Below are 21472 nucleotides of genomic sequence, written 5' to 3'. Positions count from 1 at the left end.
TGAGGAAAAAAATTGCCTACATCTTGGATGACCTGAAGGTGAGTGGAAAACAAAAAAGAATTAATAGATAACTAATTAAAATTAATAGTTAACTAATAGTTATCACCTTACGTATTCAGTTGATTGATTGAAATTTGCAAACATTTTTTGTATTACAAGTTTTCTAAAATCTTAGGTTTAAATATACAAATAAGGCATTATTTAATGAAATATGTGCTCATTTGCGTACATTTCTAGTACAAAAATCTAAACACTGGATGAAGTCAGTTTCAAAATTCTTAATTTTTTGACATATTAGAGTTGAATGTTTTTACTGAGGGGATTTCTCATTTTATTCAGAAATAGCTTTAACAGAAGGGGGAAAATGTTGTATAAAATCAAGCCAGTTATATATTCACAAATCCCTCCGTAAAAACCTTCAGGATATAGACAGGTGTGTGTAAGTGCGACTGAAGTAGAGATTTTTGGTTCAGCGTAGGAGAAAAATGGATTGAAATCTATTGACACAAATAGATAAAGTGCTATAAAAGAAACACATCACAGTGTCTTTTGGGTATTTTCAACAAAAAAGCCCAAAATCTCAAACTTGACCAGTACACACAAAAAAAAAAACAGTGTTTTTGCCTGTAGCGTCTCCCCTTAAAGTATGAAGTAAAAGTAAAGAGTTAGCATGCAGTGCGCTTGAGGCACATTTCATCACCAGAGTCTCCAAAGAAAAATTTCATTTTTTTGGATGAACTACTGCATGCATTCAAGTCTATTTTGTTGACAAATTAAGTTTTATGCATTTGCAAAAACAAATGTGCAATACCATAGTTTTATTATTATTAGTTTACAGTGTGATGGCGTATACAGTAGAGTTTGTCAGTGTTGGAGGACTCTATGTTCAGTATTTCCATCCGCTCTATGGTTTATACATTCCATGGAAGGTGACTGGAGAAATAATGTCAACTTCTGCTCTTGCAACCTCAGACAGATCCTTGGCATTCAAGATCAGGCAGAACGTAGGTCTTTGGGCTCCAGGCGACACCACAATCGTCATTATGACACCTGTTAAATAGTGAAGCATTACACAAAACTGTTACTCTTTATTTGGATCCACTTTAGACATTTTAATAACTACAAGCTATTTGCAACTAAATGTCAACCAAAGTCCCTTTAAGGCAAGTCACGTCACTCTACGGACATCTTTGAAGTTCCTCTCGACATGCAAGTGCAGCTCCTATCTCTTTGAATGGGGAAACTTCAAATTCTCCAAAACTGTCCACCAAGCTTACGATTAAATTTCATATTTTCAATCACCAAAAATCCGACAAGAACTGCCCCATATATATGTGACCCTGGACCACAAAACCAGTCTTAAGTCGCTGGGGTATATTTGTAGCAATAGCCAAAAATACATTGTATGGGTCAAAATTATCGATTTTTCTTTTATGCCAAAAATCATTAGGAAATTAAGTAAAGATCATGTTCCATGAAGATTTTTTGTAAAATTCCTACTATAAAAATATCAAAATGTAATTTTTGATTAGTAATATGCATTGTTAAGAACTTGTTGTTAAGGCTCTTTCACTAAGAAGACGGGGCTTCGCGGCCATAATGGGTGTTTCATTTTTCCCCCATTCAAAACTATACAGGTGACAAGTCTTGGTTATTCAATAGTCTTTGGTTTAAATGCTTTAAAAGCTTCAAATGTCGTCTTTGACTAGTATTCTATAAAAATGATTTTTATTCTGATTTTGACATCAAATTGCATGAATTTTAACCCGTTTACCTCCACTTGTTACCAGTGTTAGTAGAATAAGGTGACATGTACTTACTTACAAAGTTACTTATAGTCAGTTGAATTTGTGTTGGGGAACATCAAAATGAAGTGTTACCCAAAATACAAGCTTAATCTACGGCTAATGTCACCCACCATCATCCTCATCCACTCCATCAGGGTTCTGCACAAACAGCGGTTCTGAAGGGTAGGAGTCCGGCTCCTGCCAAACCCAGGTCTCCTTGGTCTTCACATTGAGTTTGCAAATCTATGAACCATCAAAGACAGCCTTAAAAACCCATTCTTGTCATAAAATACTGAACAGAAGAGTGTGATTATTCATACCCTGTCAGGGATGAAGTGGTTGAGGCCCAGTCCATAGGCGTATGTGTAATTCTTTCCGTTGTTCATTTTGTAGTTGATCTGAGGAAACTCGAATGCTTTGAGATTTAAAACATATGATAAAACATCACCGTGAGTTTTATGTCCAGCTTTATTTGAGCTGCATCTTGAAGGGATCAATGACAAAAAGGTGTCATATACTCTTAAAAATAAAGGTGCTTCATGATGCCATAGAAGAACTTTTTTTGTCTAAATGGTTCTATAAACAACCTTTAACATCTTAAGAACCTTTCTAGTTCTTTGTGGCAAAAGAAGGTTCTTCAGATTATAAAAAGGTAAGAAAGAGATGGTTCTTTAAAAAACCTTTGACTGAATGGTTCTTTGTGGAACCAAAAATGGTTCTTCAAAGGCATTGCTGTGAGGAACCTTTTAAAGCACTTTTTTTTTAAAAGAGTGTAACACGAAAAAGCTGTCATACCTTGTCGTGGACCAGAGAAAAGCACCTCAGGTTCGAGCCAAATGGTCCCATCAGTTCGCATTGTGGCTGTGGCGGTGGTGTACGGCAGAGAGATCAGATTTTTGCCCTGCTCCTCCTAGAAGAAATCAGTGTTGAAGATTGATCTTGAAGCATTAGGATCTTCCTCACACAAAAATATCAATCTTAAGGGGAGACACTCCAGGCAAAAATTTTGTTTTTTCATGATTTTGGGCTGTTTCATAGTGTTTTTTCAGACTAGTGGAAAGAAAACACCCAAAAGACACTGTTAAGTGTTTCTTTTATAGCACTTTATCTATTTGTGTCAATAGATTTCAATTACAATACATATTTCTAAAGGCCAGGAGTTTTTTCTCCTACACTGAGCCATAAATCTCCACTTCAGTAGAACTTACACACACCAAACTTTACATTTTTATTCCTGTCTATATCCTGAAGATTTTTACAGAGGGATTTGTTCATATATAATTTGTTTGGTTTTATAGAACCTTTTTATTCCCCAAAAAATGTAAAAAAAAAAAAAAAAAACACAACAACAACATTGTTTTCTCTCAGTTCAAAGTTTTTTCTGAATTATGCAGCGACAAAATGAGACTCAAAATCCTCTTTGTAAAAACATTTGACTCTAATATGTCAAAAAAAATTAAACAAGAATTTTGAAACTGACTTCATCCAGTACTAGAAATGTATGCAAATTAGCGCATATTTACAGTGGCTGAGAGCAGGGTTGGGGCCTTTCATGAATTGAATTGAGAATGAATGGTAAATTCCAATTCACTTCCTGGAATGGAATTGGAATTGCATGCAGCTGACAGGAAATGGAATTGGAATTGAAATGGAATGCCAGGAAACAGAATTGAAATCAAATAAATTCCACTAAATTCCACTTGAGTTGCTAAATAAAATAATTTGACTTGATTTGCTTAATAGTTTATATTACATTAAATATTGTAAATCACATAAACAACAAACATATAAAAGAAATACAAAGTACTGTATGTTTAGTATGTTAAGCGTGATCATTTCACATGCCAAATTTCAGGAAATGATGATAATTCTAGGGCTGCAACTAACGATTATTTTAATAATCGATCAATCTGTCGATTATTTTTTCGATTAATCGATGAATCGGATAAAAAAAAGGGATTTACAACCCTTTATTCAAAAACAGAACTAAAATCTTTAGAAAGTGCACGAACATGTTGCTCCTTGAACTGTTATAATAATAATAATAAAATAAAAATGGACTAACACAAAAAACATACACATGTATGCTTTACATCTGCCAAATATATAGACTAAATAAACTAAAATTACTATCCGTCAAGACAGCGGCTTGCTGTGGTGTACATGCTGCATTTCCCATCAAGAAGCCTCTCAAATTAAATTCCTCAGTGCGCATTAAAAAAGTCATGTGACTTTGCACGCTGGAACGGGATAACTTGACTAACTTTCTGCTACATTCATTCTGCCATGGCGGTGTTTAGTGTCCTGCCATCAGCAGCGACCAGCTGGAAGAGTTCCGCATTCAAATGCACGCAAAACTGGCCTCAAAGCCCCAGCAAAAGTAATTACCATGAATGTGTCAAGGCAAAAATTAAGAAAATATTCGAATTACTTATTAATAAACTAGTATTTTCTGATTCAGTGTTGCAAAGATGAAATTGACGATCCTGCCATCTGCTCATTAATGCCTAATGCATCTTTATGGATTAGCTAATGAAAGAGTTTTGTTTTCGATTTTAATTATTTCGTTTTATAGTAAAATAATAATTTAAAGCTTTCTATAGATATTGTGTTTGTGAGGCAATTACCTGGGTTTCGGTTAATTATTGTGAAGCGCTCCTGTTTAAACCAAAGATATCAAGCGTATTCTGTTTGTTTTCTTTAAGAGCACATTTTGTTGATACTGTTAGTACACACAAACTAAGGTAGACCCTTTACAGTTCCGGCCCGGGTGGTAAATTACTCTTACCTTTATGAGCAAAAAAGAAATTCCACATTGCACTGGCGTCTCCATGCGCTGCAAAGCGCGCTTCTCTCCGCACAAACTTTGGAATTATCTTGATTGAATGATTAAACTAATATTGTGATATGTTTTAAGTTTTTTATATCAATGGATTTTAATTTAAATCGCGATGAATTAAGCAGGCTTTTGATCTGTCTGCCGCTGTTTGCTAGGTATAACTTTAAAAAACAAAAACTTGAATTTAACAAACAAAAAGTGTTCCAAATATATCTCTAAATTAACTTTATAAACTAAAGGAACGAAAATAAATGTAATCACTTTGCTATTAAAAACAGCAGCTGTGTAATGAGGAAGAGAAAGAGAAAAAAAGACAGTCGGACTGGAAATTCAGTCGGCCAAAAATTGATGAGCTGTAGGACATTTTTACAAGGAATGTTTGTTTAATAGCCTATTTAATACTCTTAGGCTACTTTCTTAATTAAATATATTATTTCTTTGATTTATTTTGGCGTTTTTAGGCTGCTTGTTCGCTGACTGAAGTGTAGGCTATATATAAAAAAACAACGTGCCACCGTCACAGCCCTATTCAAAACTGAGACGATTTCACCTCAGCAGAGCTCCTCTTCCTCCTTACGGTTGTGGTATGTTTTCGACACATTATACAGACAGACAGTGTTACAAAAACTATAGAAGTAGTTTTCTCCATCTCCACTATCCAACGACCCGTACAGCAGCTGTTTTGCGATCGAGCATTGGCTGCTGTGAAAGTACGCTAGCCAAAGTAAGCTTAAATATCAAACATGTTTGATATAAATCGGGGCAGCATATATATATAATGTAGAAACGGTACTTTATGCTCAAATGTTCCAGTTTTGCGCATAAGTTAAATTCGCATTTTTGGATGGAAACACAGCTTATGAGGTGCCGAACTCTGCTGGCATCAGTGCGGGAGAGAGACCGAATGTGTCCACTCCGCTCTGCGCTCAATTTTTTTTTTTAAATATATATAATAACAACCAAATGTCTCTGCGTCGCGCGACACAACGAATCGATTATGAAATTCGTTGCCAACGCTTTTAGTAATCGATTTTTATCGATTTTATCGATTCGTTGTTGCAGCCCTAGATAATTCGATGCAACAAAAAGTGAATGAAATACATGAATGAACATGACTCATTTTTTGAGTCATTTGAGTTGAGACATATATTATGTGGTAATCATATATTGAATGTATAGTACATCCACAAACGTATCACCACTGTCATTCAATTATTAATTCATAATGTACAGTTCTCATTTTTATTTACTTGCATTTGATCAACTCTATTTCATGCATTACTTGGTATTTGTAAAGCATCATAAATAAAGTTCAAATTTATGTCTCTAAATGCAATCACAAATAAATGCTCAGAAACAGCAATAAACGGAATTCAGTGGAGTTTCCCTGAATTGAATTCCACTTCCTGTAATTCCAATTCAATTCCAACTGTGTTTCCTGTAATTGTTGTTGAATTCCAATTCCAATTCCATTTCCTTATTTGAATTGGAATTGTTGAGTTCATTCCTGAATTGACCCCAACCCTGGCCGAGAGAGCTCAACGCGCTGCAACTTAAGAAAACACATGCAAACAGAAAGAAAACATTTGCAAACAGAAAAAAACAACAACAAATAAAATAAAAAAAAACATCATCAGTTTGACAACACAGGCAAATCCTCGCAATGCAAACACAAATACGGAAACACGCTGTAAAAAAAGTGCTGCAAGTGCTGCAAATAGCACGGAGCACAACGGAAATTTCGCTTTTTTTTGCTTTTGCAGCGCTTTTTTGCGTTTGCAGCGCTTTTTTTGCTTTTGTAGCGCTTTTTTTGCGTTTGCAGCGCTTTTTTTGCGTTTGCAGCGCTTTTTTTGCTTTTGCAGCGCTTTTTTGCTTTTGCAGCGCTTTTTTTTGCTTTTGCAGCGTTTTTTTTTGCTTTTGCAGCGCTTTTTTTGCTTTTGCAGCGCTTTTTTTTGCTTTTGCAGCGCTTTTTTGCGTTTGCAGCGCTTTTTTTGCTTTTGTAGCGCTTTTTTTGCGTTTGCAGCGCTTTTTTTGCTTTTGCAGCGCTTTTTTGCTTTTGCAGCGCTTTTTTTTGCTTTTGCAGCGTTTTTTTTTGCTTTTGCAGCGCTTTTTTTGCTTTTGCAGCGCTTTTTTTTGCTTTTGCAGCGCTTTTTTGCGTTTGCAGCGCTTTTTTTGCTTTTGTAGCGCTTTTTTTGTGTTTGCAGCGCTTTTTTTTTGCTTTTGCAGCGCTTTTTTTTGCTTTTGCAGCGCTTTTTTGCGTTTGCAGCGCTTTTTTTGCTTTTGTAGCGCTTTTTTTGCGTTTGCAGCGCTTTTTTGCGTTTGCAGCGCTTTTTTTTGCTTTTGCAGCGCGTTTCCGTATTTGTGTTTGCGTTGTGAGGATTTGCAGTGTTGTCAAACTGATGAAGGTTTTTTTTTAATCTGTTGTTTGTTTCTGTTTGCATGTGTTTAATTTGTTGTTTTTTTCTGTTTGCATGTGTTTTCTTAAGTAGCAGAGCGTTGAGCTCTCTCGGCCACCGTACATATTTCATTAAATAATGCCTCATTTGCATTTTAAAACCTAACATTTTAGAAAACTTGTAATACAAAAAACGTTTGCAATTATCAATGTAATCAATTAACTTGGTAAGTAAGATGATAACTATTAGGTTTTTTTTACCCTATTCACCTGCAGTGTCTCGCCATATTAAGTGTTTTTTATTTACCCTGAAGGGATCCAGAGGAAGCACGTATCGCCTGACTTCTGGCTGAGGGGCGATCATGGCATTTCTTTTCACCTCTTCCCAGTTTGCACGGAGGTTTGCTAGCCACAGATAGTTGTAGACAAATTCAAAGCTGAAGAGAAAGAGAAAAAAAAAAACTTATTAGAAAAATGATCTCACCTGAAACCAGCTGTCAAATGTAAATGATAATAATGCTGATGAATAATAATAAATGTGCAAATTAACCCATGCTGAAGTTTCTAACCCTGAAATACCAATTTTCTAATCATTCTAATGGTAGACTGACTTCTAATAAGGCCCTGATAAAAACAAATAATATGAAAAATAATAAACTAAACAATTGCAGTCACAGAAAGCATGAAGTTTGTGCTCAAAATGAACCTCGAATGCCAAGTAATAAATCTAAACAGGAATAGTAAAGACCCATTTCCAAATGCGTGAACATAAATTTTCTATCAATTTACTATTTTTCGTAGTGTGATTTTTGCCATTTTATTGTATTAAAGCCAGGTCCATCTGGACTGCAAACATCATTATAATTATTACCCTAAATTCACCTTATTTTTATTTGACAAGTTTTGCACACACATTTTTTAAGTCAAATTTAAGTATGGAATTAAGTAAAATCTACTTAACTAAATTAAGTAAAATTAGCAAAGCAAGTAAGTAAATTTAAAGATTGATTTATAGTTTAATGAGTAATTTCTACTTAATTATTTAAGTTCACCCTGCAGTCCTCAAGTACAATTCACTAAACTTTACTCAAACATCATTGCACTGAATAAAATGCCATTAAAGCATGTGGTTCACTTTCAAACATGTACATAAGCATGCAGACAGCTCTTTAATGTTTTTAGGTTATATGTTGACTCAATGTAGTTACTAACCAAATGAACACAGAGACCTCAAAACTTGGCACATGATACACAATGATGGTAACAATCAATGAATAGCTTTTAAATATGAATGGGTCATTTTGAATAGAAAATGAACTCTAGATGTTACTAAACAGAAAGTTACTAACAACAAAAGCAAACATAAAACAGTGTAAATACAATCTGAAAACAGCGAAAAATTACCCTTATTAATTATTCATGCCCAAGTGCATGATGGGAACAACAGGATCATGACTTATTTGCTTAAAGAATCTTTGTAAAAAATAAAACAATTCCAAGTTAAATATACTTATAAGTTCACATTTTTAATTCTACTATTCTTTACTCTTTTTTATTATTGCCTGAACTCAATTATTTAATGTAGAAATTACATTTATTTTTCTGTTTTATTTACTTCACCACAAAATCATTTTATTTAGTGAATGGGATTTTTTTTTTTTTTTCAAGCGGAGTTTTCAATATTTTGACTGTGACACTAAAAAAGTTCCTGGTTTGCATTTCAGAAATCTTATGTTATCAACTGTAATGACAATAATGCATTACACTCACTTAAACCTAGAGGGCTCTAAAGTCACTAAATAAGTCAATAAATAAATAGAGCTGATTTAATTGTGTTTGACTTACCCTTTCCAGGCACACAGGTCAACAACAATGAAGCCTGAGTCCTCATAGCAGTTGATGTGGTGGAACAGACCCATTGCAGCGGTTCTGAATTTATAGTCGATGTATTCTCCAGGATGCTTCCTTGCAATGTGTAACCATGTCTGTTTAAATTAACACAACATATATAAAGTTCAAATGCTGCCTAAAATTCTGAAACTCATGCATTATCAAGTGAACGTACGCCTTTCTCCTCATCAGATTCAAAGCAGTCCATGTAGTTGGATCCTCGAATAGTCCAAGCGCTCAGGAACTTCAACAGGTTGATTTTAACGGGAGTTTCAACGAAGACAAAGTAGTTTTCTGTCATGCCAAAACTAGGAGGGGAAAGATGACATATGGTTTATCAACTGCTGATTTATTTCAATACAAATGGGTTCACTGATCAGTCTATTACTGGCTCCAAACACAGACCTTTATCAACATAAAGGTAATATTGAGTAACTTATGTTTTAAACACTATATTCTCTCTTCACCAATGGAAAAAGTTCCAAATAAACCAAAAGCAACATACATTAGTGTGCAATTGGTGGTTTATTTTGTAATAATGACCAGCTGACTATACATTATGCCATATTTGTATGATATGCACAATAAGATTTCTTTGGCAAAAGTAGTGTATTTAAATATTATTGTTAATATTTACAAAAGCATAAACAAAAAATGACATTTATAAAGTCGCAATATACTCACTGTTTGTGAAAATACAAATAGTTTGAAAAAAAAAATACAGTACTTTATTTTTCATTTTGTCTAATTTTTTCACATTTTTTTGTGAAGTACAACAAAAACTAGTTTTAGTTTGACTGCAAACCTAATTATAATTATTAATTATAACATTACACTGTAATTGTTTTTTTAAGTTAAGGTTGGATTTTCATTAATATTTCCAACATAAAACAACATTTACACTGTTTTGATCTTTAGTATTTACAATAGTACAATTTTCAGTTTTTTTATAGTGTGATTTTTTTGTGAACTACAATAAAACTAGGTTTAGTTTGATTGCAAACCTAATTGTAATTATTCATTATAATTAAAAAAAATGAAGTTGAAGTAAATGAAAAGATTTTGGAGAATGATTCACAAGAAAATACTATTTCAGTCTTTCATGTTAATTAATTAGTTCTGTGTAAATAATTGTGAAATATACTGTCAATGTTTTTTTTTTTTCAAGGTAGTATATGGAATCCACACAATAAATAAATAAATAAAAACATCATTGTTTAAGAAACCTATATTTAAGACACTATATGTCCCTATATTTACATTTGCCAAATTAAGCAAATAAAAAATATTGTGCATATCTGAGCAACAGATATGGTCTTGATCGCCCTGCCTGGTTTATTAGTTGACTATAGTTGTATGATTTATACAATAAAGTTTTTTGGTGCAAGTACTGTATCTACACTTCATTTAAACATTATCATCAATAACAGCAGTTCGATAAAACTGTAATAGATTACAACAAAATCAATTCTATGCATTTGTATACATATTTGCAATACATAAATCAATGCATTATTTAATTGAATGGTGTATGCAAAATTTTCATTTCATCCAATGACAGGGAAACAGCATGTAATACACTGAATTAAACGAAATAGTATTTTCCTGTAAGAATGTCTTCAATAATAGTACTATTTGAGTGTAGCTATGCTTACCTGTGCACATAGGATGGCTTGAACCTTTCCGCACTCGGGAACTGCACAACCACCTTGGATTTCTCAATCGGGTCTGATTTGTCTGAAAGAGTTTGTTTCCATTTAACCAAACACGTTAGATATCGTTTAACCAACATTCATGAAATGTTTCTCAATGACCATAAGAACACCTACCTTTTTGTTTTGGAGGGATTCGGACGATATTGTAGGCCAGCGAGGCTCCCTTCCCCATGCAGTTTCCAATGTTGTAGACTGTACCGTCTTTCTCGATGTGCGGATGAGCCGTTACTCCATTTATATTCACATAGTCACACAAGTCCACCTTTTAGAAACGATTAAACAGTGGTGTATAAAGTATCTGAAGGCAATACTTAAGTAAAAGTACAGATATCTTACCAGAAAATGACTTTGGTAGAAGTCGAAGTCACCGTTTAGAATATTAACTTACTTGAGCAAAAGTAAAAGTATGGGATATTTATTGTACTTAAAGGATAAGTTCACTTTCATAACAACAATGCACAGATAATGTACTCACCCCCTTGTCATCCAAGATGTTCATGTCTTTCTTTCCTCACTCGTAAAGAAATTTTTTTTTTTTTTTTGAGGAAAACATTTCAGGATTTCTCTCTTTATCATGGACATGGATGGCACCCGAAGTTTGAACTTCCGAAATGCAGTTTAAATGCAGCTTCAAAAGGCTCTAAACGATCCCAGGGTCTTATCTAGCGAAACGATCGGTTATTTTCGAAACAAATTGACAATTGATATACTTTTTAACCTCAAATGCTCGTCTTGTCTCGTCTTTGCTCAGCGCATGCGAAGTCTGTGTGATTGGGGTAAATACAGTTAGGGTACGTCTAAAAACTCCCATCTCATTTTCTTCCCTAACTTCAAAATCACCTTAGATCGCTGCAAAAGTACCGACACAGTGTTTACAAAGTGAACATACAAAGAAACTCAAACTCCCTCTACAAAAAAAGGTAAAAACAGCATTATAGGACGATTTTGACGTTGAAGACATAAACGAGATGGGAGTTTTCAGACGTCCCCTAACTGCATTGACCCGGATTATACTCACTACACATTCACTGAACAGAGATGAGACAAGACAAGCATTTGAGGTTAAAAAGTATATAAATTGTCAATTTCTTTTCGAAAGTAACCAATCGTTTTGCTAGATACAGTAAGACCCTTCCTCCTCGGCTGGGATCGTTTAGAGCCTTTTGAAGCTGTATTTTAACTGCATTTCGGAAGTTCAAACTTCGGGGCGACATCCATCTCCATTATAAAGAGAGAAATCCTAAAATGTTTTACTCAACAAAAAAAAAAGAACAATTTCTTTATGACTGAGGAAAGAAAGACATCTTGGATGACAAGGGGGTGAGTACATTATCTGTGCATTGTTGTTATGAAAGTGAACTAATCCTTTAAGTACGAATTTTTTTATTATTATTTATCTTAAACATACTATTGAAAGTAAAAGTGCAAGTAAATGCATAATGGAAAAGAAGCAAATAAATCTATAAATAAATATAATGTTAATACACAGCTTGAGTAGCAAGATTGTCTTCCATTTTGTATTTTTGGGTAAGAATAATGCTGCCTTCATGTGATATGGGAAAGATGATGCTTTCCACTTGTGAAGTGGAAATTACCAGTGTGTCGTGTTCAGGTGCTTTTGTTGTCGTACTGAAGAGAAACATGGCGGACTCGGAATTTGTCCTCACATGCTATTTGGGTAAAAGTTTTAAAACGGTTATAAACTCCCTAATGCATCTGCTACAGGAAGAAGAGGATGCATCAAAACGCAAACGATAAATGATAGGCTGTATATCTTATTGATCATGAATAGTATAGTTTTTTTAAAGACAATACTAACTAATGGTTCTGTTTTAGCTAGCCTATATAAGTTATAAGCCTATATAAGTATATATATTTTATACGGCCTATATAAGTTTTTTTTAACTTTTAACATCATGCAATGTTTACCATTCAGTATAGTTTCGTTGCTGTCCGCCATGTTGAAAGGTCAAAGTTTATCCCATCTCGGCAACTCGGGTATCATAAAAAATTTCGAGCTTTCCAGTGGAAATTACAACGTGAGTGGGTGTTCATGTGCAATTTCGATGTCGGATTTTGGTATTTACCATAATTACGATAGCACATGAAGGCAGCATAAGAAGCACTTCGTCTAGTGTCTTTCATTGAAATAGCACCATAAACAAAATGTATTTAAAAATTTAATTCAAGCACTTTCAAGGACCTATGTTTGTTTTTAAGCACTTTCCAGGCCTTGAATCCATATGTCTGAATTTCGAGTACTTTCACATATCTACTTTAATGTATCTCAGAGGAGGCATGGTTGCATTTAAACTGCAGTTACAAATGCATAAATAGGCCTAATGTTTTGTTTTTAACAAAACAGTTGAATACTGACATTTGAAATAACTGAAGACATAAAAATATATTCGAAATGTGAAATTTCACACTGAGCTTGAGATTCAACTGATTCATTCAAACGGCTGATTCATTCAGGAATCACTGAATCATTTTTACTAGCCGATTCTTTCAAAAAGCTGATTCAGGTAAACACCATCCACTGCTCAGAGATGCAAAACAGTGCTGTGATCTTTGTTTGGAACTGTTTTCATTGGCAAAATTGAGCAAAAACAAGCATTATGTCTAAAATGTCACTTATTGCATGAGCAAGGGTGTTTTTTAAATCTTTGTCTCACCTTTTTCAAGGTTTCCATGGTTTCCACGTTGACTTTGGTGATGTAATTAGTCTCAGTGACAGCATAGAAGTCCTCTCCAATAGGGTAAACGTTCACCAGGCAGTTGTCTGTCACCTCAACTCCTTTGAAATAAGTGAAGAACCTGCCACAAATGGCAAAATGTAAAAATGCTGATGCACCAAATGCAGAAGGTTTCAATTCTGTGAATAACAGCAATGCAGTCAAACCTGGAGAAGATGTTCTTGCAGGGATCTGGATAAGCACAGGTTCCGAACTCAGTGATTACGACACGTTTCTCGGTCATAGCACGAACATAAGCATCTGTTTTGACAAACCTGGCGGAAAAATGCCAGGTTTAAAAAGTTAATATGTTTAACTTGATGTACTAAATAGTTAGAACTGAAATAAATGAATGAAAACTATAGGGCTGTCACGATTCCTTGAATAAATTCAAGTACTCCATAAATAAGAAAAAATAATTTACTACATTTTGCATGTGTCAATTAATCAAAGTGGGACATTCCATGGACAAGAATCAATGAGTGTTTTCACAATGGCTCAAGTGAATGTAAACATTGCCATTGAACCGAACTTGCATATTTTGCTGATTATTGCTGCTGAAAATGGTCAATTATTGTCATGTTTTTGGCTGTACTAATTGGTCTGACCGGTAAAAAACATTTGGAGTACCACAGACTGCCAAAAGTTATAACAAATCAAGGAGAAGAGTGCAAAAAGAGGAATTACACTGCAAAACATGCTTTTCTTACTTAGATTTTTTGTCTTGTTTCCAGCCGAAATATCAAAAAACTCTTGACAATTCATTTTCTAGACAAGTAAAAATTTGTGTCTTGTTTTCAGTAAAAACAAGTCAAAATTAGGTGAGTTTTTGCTTAAAACAAGCAAAATAATCTGCCAATGGGGTAAGAAAAATAATCTAGTTGTCTGCTTGAAATAAGATTTTTTTTCTTACCCCATTGGCAGATTATTTTGCTTGTTTTAAGCAAAAACTCACTTAATTTTGACTTGTTTTTACTAAAAACAAGATAATAATTTTTACTTGTCTAGAAAATCCTTCCTGATTCAAGATTTTTTAGATATTTTGGCTGGAAACAAGACAAACAATCTACGTAAGAAAAGCATTTTTTGCAGTATAGTGCTATTGCGAATTTACAAAGGATGTGATTCAATTAAATAAATACATGTACTGCTGGTTTATAATGCATTTTTTTTTTTTATGCGTTTAGGTTATGTACGTCTACATCAGTAAATGCTGCTCCACACAAACAGAATCATCTCGAAATAAAAGTTTAAACTCTCGCTTTAAGTTTGAATTTGATGTGCACATGTTCTTGTTCACGAAATGACAGTGGCTGTAGAATTTCTATCATAAAGCAGCGGCCAAATATTTAAGAATATAAGGAGATTTGACTTGTAGTTTAGTCAATATTAAATATTTAAGGACTATAGAGCAGGGTTGCCCAAATGCTTCTTAAAACTAGACCATTCGCATTTTGGTGGGACTTCTCCCGGTAAAAAAACACAATTTCCTGCCGATTATTTGGCCGAGATGAACTATTTGAAAATCTGGAATCTGAGGGTGCAAAAAAAAATTTAATATTGAGAAAATCACCTTTAAAGTTGTCCAAATGAAGTTCTTACTAATCAAAAAAATAAGTTTTGATCTATTTACAGTAGAGTATCTTCATGGAACATGATCTTTATATAATATTCTAATGATTTTTGGTATAAAAGAACAATGTATTTATGGCTACTGCTACAAATAAACCCGTGCTACTTAAGACCAGTTTTGTGGTCCAAGGTCACATATATGTATTTTAAGTCATTTTAAAGTCTATTGTTACCACAAAAATTGTACAATTACTCATTAATCATCAGAATAATCAACCGATTACTCAATTAGCAAAATAATTGTTAGTGACAGCCCTAGAACATTATAAAACAAAGTAAAACTATGTAAATAAAACATAAAGAAAACTAAAATTTCTAATTATTCAAAATACTAATAAAAACTATAATTGTAGATCATTGAAACTAAAATATCACTGATAATTTTGTATTATTTTCTTTTAAAGAGTTAACTGGAGCAGGAATCAACACAATAATGTAAAGATTCACTTTCATACTTGCGGAAATATGTGACTTGTCCATTTCTGAAATCAAACTTGTGCATGAGGGCCTGGCCGTCGAAAAGATGGAAGAAAGGCTCTGCTCCGACCTCAAACAAACCGGGACCCAGACGGAGCAGACTGCCTTTTATGAATGAAGGGATGCGACCTAAAAAATACAAGTTTAGTGTTTGATAATTAGCAGATATGTTCATCACGTGAGTTCAAATGCAACTCAAGCTGTTTCCAGACTCTGATCCTGAAATGTATACATCTACACTGCTTTTCTCACTTTAAATTTTCTGTCTTGTTTCCAGCCAAAATATTAAAAAAATTCTTAAATCAAAAAAACAAGTTACAATTAAGTGTTTTTGCTTGAAACAAGCAAAATAATCTGCCAATGGGGTAAGAAAAATAATGTTTTCTATTTGAAATAAGATTATTTTTTCTTTATTATTTCGGTTGTTCTAAGCAAAAACTCACTTAATTTTGACTTGTTTTTTTTTTTTCTGAAAACAAGAAAATAATTTTTACTTGTCTAGCAAATCCTATTTGATTAAAAAAAATTTGACATTTTGACTGGAAAAAGACAAAAAAAAATCTAAGTAAGAAAAGCATTTAATGCAGGTGCACAATTACAGTGACCCAGGACCACAAAATCAGTCATTAAGTGTCATTTTTTTGGAAATTGAGATTTATACATTATCTGAAAGCTGAATACATACACTTTCAATTGACAATATTTAGTTGAGATTCAACTATTTAAAAATCCTGAATCTGAGGGTGCATAAAAAAAACAAACAAAAAAAAAAATTAATATTAAGAAAATCGCCTTTAGAGTTGTCAAATTAAGTTCTTAGCGATGCATATTATTAATCAAAAATTGTTTTGAAATATTCATGGTGGGGAATTAACTAAATATCTTTGTGGATCATAAAAAGGTATGATTTTGACCCATGCAATGCATTGTTGCCTATTGCTACAAATATACCCATGCTACTTAAGATTTGTTTTGTGGTCCAGGGTCACAAATGTTTATTTTTAAAACAAACAAACAAACAAATAAACATTTCAACCCAGAAAGGGTTTTGTCAGGTCAGACTAGCACATCATCCTTTCTTTCTAAAGATTTTTATATGAGAAATTTGAGTGGTGGATATTAAAAATACATTTTAAAATATTAGAAATGAATGCCATTTTTTTCCAGAATATTTTCAGTTAATAAATACAGGAAAAAAAAAAAAAAGATATAAATACCAGTGACGGTTGCTGGAAGAGGTTCGTTGAGCTCCTCCACAGTCTCAAAGATTTTCTTATAGCCTCCAGCAGGGTGCTCAAAACTGAAAAGCGAGGAAATAAATAATAATACTTTAATTTAATTTTTAAATATCTGAGAGAATTGATGTTCTGCCATTTTACAACATCACTATATAAATGTTTTCCAGTGACCTAAACGCAACACCGTACACTGCAAAAACTGCATTTCTATTCTTTTGTCTTGTTTACAGTCAAAATATCTAAAAATTCTTAAAACAAGAAGGATTTGCTCGACGAGTAAATATTATGTTATTGTTTACCGAAAAAAAAAAACAAGTCAAAATTAACTTAGAACAAGCAAAATAATCTGCCAATGAGGCAAGCAAATTTTTTTTTTTTAATTTCAAACAGAAAACAAGATTTATTTATTTATTTTTTTTTTTTGCTTACCACATTGGCAGATTATTTTGCTTGTTTTAAGCAAAAATGCACTTAATTTTGACTTTTCTGAAAACAAGAAAATATTTTTTTTCTTGTCTAGAAAATTCTTCTTGGTTTTAAGAATTTTTAGATATTTTGGCTGGAAACAAGACAAAAAATATAAGTTAGAAAAGCATTTTTTTTTTTTTTTTGCGGTGCATACACTGCACAAACAGCTTTTCTTAATTAGATGTTTGTGTCTTGTTTCCAGCCAAAATATCAAAAAATTCTAGACAAATTCTAGGTTTTCTAGACAACTAAAAAATATTTTCTTGTTTTCAGAAAAGTCCAAATGAAGTGAGTTTTTGCTTAGAAGAACAAGCAAAATAATCTGCCAATGGGGTAAGAAAAAAAATTTTCAACAAAAAACAAGATTATTTTTCTTACCACATTGGCAGAATATTTTGCTTGTTTCAAGCAAAAACGCTCTCAATTTTGACTTGTTTTTTCGGAAAACAAGAAAATAATTTTTACTCGTCTAGAAAATCTTTATTGATTTAAGAATTTATAGATATTTTGGCTGGAAACAAGACAAAAAATCTAAGTAAGAAAATAATTTTTTGCAGTGTAAATCCAAAACATACTGTAATGTTCATCCAGATACATTAAAGCTTGTGATATACAGCAAAGAATAACAAGAAAGAAAGAAAGTTACTTACCGGCTAACCATGATTGCTGCTGGGACAGTGGTGTCTGTGAACTTGTTCCTGTTGTGTTTTATCAGCAGAGCTCTGAGTTTTGGGTTTTTATACTTTATCCTCTTACACAGGTTTATTCTGACTAACTCTGACCCCTGTTACAGCCAATGGCAGCATTTGCTAAACAACAAGGCCATTGTACAAGGCCTGAGATGCCTTTACAATAGCCAGTCCTTCAAATAGGATTTGAGATTTTCCTGCAGCTGAAAGCTGTGATGTACGACGTAAGAAATGAGCTGAAGGCAGCTGATAAAACCCCTAACAAAGACTGCATTCAGGAAATAATAACATTGAAATACACATACAGCAGTTTTCATAACAATGTACATGTGTGACCCAAGTTTGGAGTTTTATTCATGCACTTGTCAAGTTTGAGATATTGGGCTTTTTGGTTTTTCAGACTAGTGGAAAGAAAACATCCTAAAGACAGTGTTTCTATTATAGCACTTTATCTATTAGTGTCGATAGATTTCAATTACAATCCATATTTTTAAAGGTTGTTTTCTCAAAATGAGTTTTTTCTTCTACACTGAGCCATAAATCTCCACTTCAGTAGCACTTACACACACCAAACTTGACATTTGTATTCCTGTCTACATCCTGAAGACTTTACAGAGGGATTTGTTCATATAGAATTTGCTTGATTTTATACATTTGATTCCCCCCAAAAAACTAAAAAATAAATAAATAAAAAAAATTGAAAAAGAATTTTGAAACTGACTTCATCCAGTGTTTAGATTTTTGTACTAGAAATGTATGCAAATTAGTGCATATTTCATTAAATAATGGTTCATTTGCATCAACTGGGTAAGAAAGAAGATAAATATTAGTTATTTTTTTTATCCTATTCACCTGCAGTGTCTCGCCTTAAAAAAAGGACACACTAAATAAACAATTTTAAAAATAAATAAATAATAATAATTTTCTTTCTAGATTTTAACACTATAGAAAGTCTGTCAAATCTGTCAGTGGCAGGAATTTTAAATGATGGTGACTGTACACTGCAAAAAAATGCTTTTCTTACTTAGATTTCTTTGTCTTGTTTCCAGCCAAAATATCTAAAGATTCTTAAATCAACGGGTAAAAAATAATTTTCTTCAAGTCAAAATTAGGTGCGTTTTTGTTTGAAACAAGCGATAATCTGCCAATGGGGTTAGAAAAATAATATTGTTTTGTTTGAAATAAGATTTTTTTGAGCAAAAACTCACTTAATTTTGACCTAATTTGAAATTATTTTTACTTGTCTTGAAAATCCTTCTTGATTTAAGAATTTTTAGATATTTTGGCTGGAAACTAGACAAAAAAATCTAAGTAAGAAAGCATGTTTGCAGTGTAGCACATGTGTAAGAACTGTGTCTTCATTTGATATGACAACTGATTGCTAAATAAAAATGTTAATATAAGAGGCCTGTTCTAAGTCTAAGGGTTTCTAAATTGTATTCCCTCACAGAATGAGAAATAAAAAGTCTCACATATGCAATAAAAAGGTATTTTTATACCTATTTTAAGCCAGTGCTGCTTATTTTCTTTGTGTAGGTTTTGTAACGTTGTGAGGTCACACAAGCATGAAGGGTTTTGTTGCTGCAGCACAATCGAAGGGCTTTCTGCTTTAATGACATTCCTGAATGGATTTGTATTAACTGCGAAAAACACGTTTGTTTTAGCAACAGCCAAACTAAGCAGACATATATTGCCAAAGAATACTGAATATATATTACTATATTATTCTGCATGAGTACCTCTCATAACATAGTGGGAGATTGTACAAAAACATTTAACCAAAAAAAAAAAATAATAAAAAAAATAAACATTAAGCAATATTGTCTATCAAATCCATATTACATCCTATAAATAAGATAAGACAAAATGCATTTAAATATATATATATATAATTTTTTTTCCATTACACTTTTCATGCTTGAAATAGTTAATAATGTAATACAGCATGCAAGTGGTGTGCCTCCTTTTTTATGCAATAACTGCATGTTAATTTGAAGGTATTTTGAGAAAAAAGATGATATTTAGAAGAATGCTGGCAACAAAAACATATTTAACCCCACAAAAATCCAATTTTATAATCCAAATCCCAATTCCATATTATATCACATTACCATATGTGACCCTGGACCACAAAACCAGTCATAAGGTTAAATTGTACAAAACTGAGATGTATGCATCATATGAAAGTTCAATAAATAAGCTTTCTATTGATGTATGGTTAGGATAGGACAATATTTGGCCGAGATACAACTATTTGAAAATCTGGAATCTGAGGGTGCAAAAAAAAAAAAAAAAAAAAAAAAAAATTGCTGAGAAAATCACCTTTTAATTTCTTCAAATTAAGTTCTTAATGCATGTTACTAATCAAAAATTACATTTTGATATATTTATAGTAGGAATTTTACAAAAAAAATCTTCATGGAACATGATCTTTACTTAATTTCCTAATGATTTTTGGCATAAAAGAAAAATCAATAATTTTGACCCATACAATGTATTTTTGGCTATTGCTACAAATATACCCCAGCGACTTAAGAATGGTTTTGTGCTCCAGGGTCACATATTACCTCCTATAAATAAAACAAAACGCATTTTAATATATTTATAGATTCTTTTTGTCATTACACTTTTCTTAAAATAGTTAATAATGTAATACAGCATGCAAGTGGTGTGTTTCCTTTTTTTATGCAATAACTGCATGTTAATATGTGGAAAATTTTAATTCTGTCATTATTTACTCACCCTCATGTTGATCCAAACCTATAAAAGTTTCTTACTTCTGCTGAACACAGAAGAAGATATCTTGAAGAAGGTTGACAACCAAACACTTTTTGGTCCCTATTGACTTCCATAATATGGAGGGGGAAAAAAAATAGACAAAAAAACATTTGGGTACCAACATTCGTCAAAATATCTTATTTTGTGTTCAACAGAAGAAAGGCACTCATACAGGTTTGGAATGACATGAGGGTCAATAAATAATGACAATTTTAATTTTAGGCTGAGCTATCCCTTTAAGCTCACTCTGGTTGTCTTAAGTCTTCTTCAACATAGAAAACACTACAAAACAATAACGTCAGTACTTGAAAACGTTTGATTCTAAGCACATAAATAGTTACTGAGACAGGCTTCTGTTTGCCGGTTGTTGCATAGCTTGCATTGTTAACTTTGCACCATTTCATACTATGACCATATTATACAATACCATATTTCAGTTGTCGGTCCTGTTATAGAGCTCCAAATATCAATTGAGAACCAAACTGACACCCTTAAACTAGGGTGAACATTTACATTTTCCAAGGGCAGTCTACTTTTTCTGGATGGATACTAACCCCCTTGTCATCCAAGATGTTTATGTCTTTCTTTCTTCAGTCGTAAGGAAATTATATTTTTTGAGTTAAACATTTCAGGATTTCTCTCCATATAATGGACTTCTATGGTGCACCCGAGTTTGAACCTCCAAAATGCAGTTTAAATGCATCTTCAAGGGGCTCTAAACAATCACACCAAAGGAAAGAAGGGTCTTATCTAACAAAAAATTCAAATTTTTAACCTCAAATGCTCATCTTGTCTAACTCGGCAAGACAGGTCTTTGAGATTAAAAAAA

General features: G+C 32.9%; 1 protein-coding gene across 1 annotated transcript; it reads right to left on the bottom strand.

Moving 5' to 3' along the window:
• Window positions 1-803: 803 nt before the first annotated feature.
• Window positions 804-17896, bottom strand: rpe65a (retinoid isomerohydrolase RPE65 a). Its single transcript, XM_073848784.1, has 14 exons — window positions 17827-17896; window positions 16688-16770; window positions 15449-15599; window positions 13529-13636; window positions 13302-13443; window positions 10741-10888; window positions 10567-10648; window positions 9087-9219; window positions 8867-9006; window positions 7329-7458; window positions 2583-2697; window positions 2108-2202; window positions 1919-2030; window positions 804-1050 (listed from the first exon to the last, which is right to left on the bottom strand). The coding sequence occupies exons 1-14, from the start codon at window positions 17835-17837 to the stop codon at window positions 905-907; spliced, it is 1596 nt and encodes a 531-aa protein (XP_073704885.1). The 5' UTR covers window positions 17838-17896; the 3' UTR covers window positions 804-904.
• Window positions 17897-21472: the final 3576 nt, after the last annotated feature.

This window comes from Garra rufa, chromosome 10, assembly GCF_049309525.1.
Source record: "Garra rufa chromosome 10, GarRuf1.0, whole genome shotgun sequence".
In the NCBI taxonomy this organism is placed as follows: domain Eukaryota; kingdom Metazoa; phylum Chordata; class Actinopteri; order Cypriniformes; family Cyprinidae; genus Garra; species Garra rufa.
Note: the sequence above shows the minus strand (reverse complement) of the source record. Positions and strands in the feature narration are given on the sequence as shown.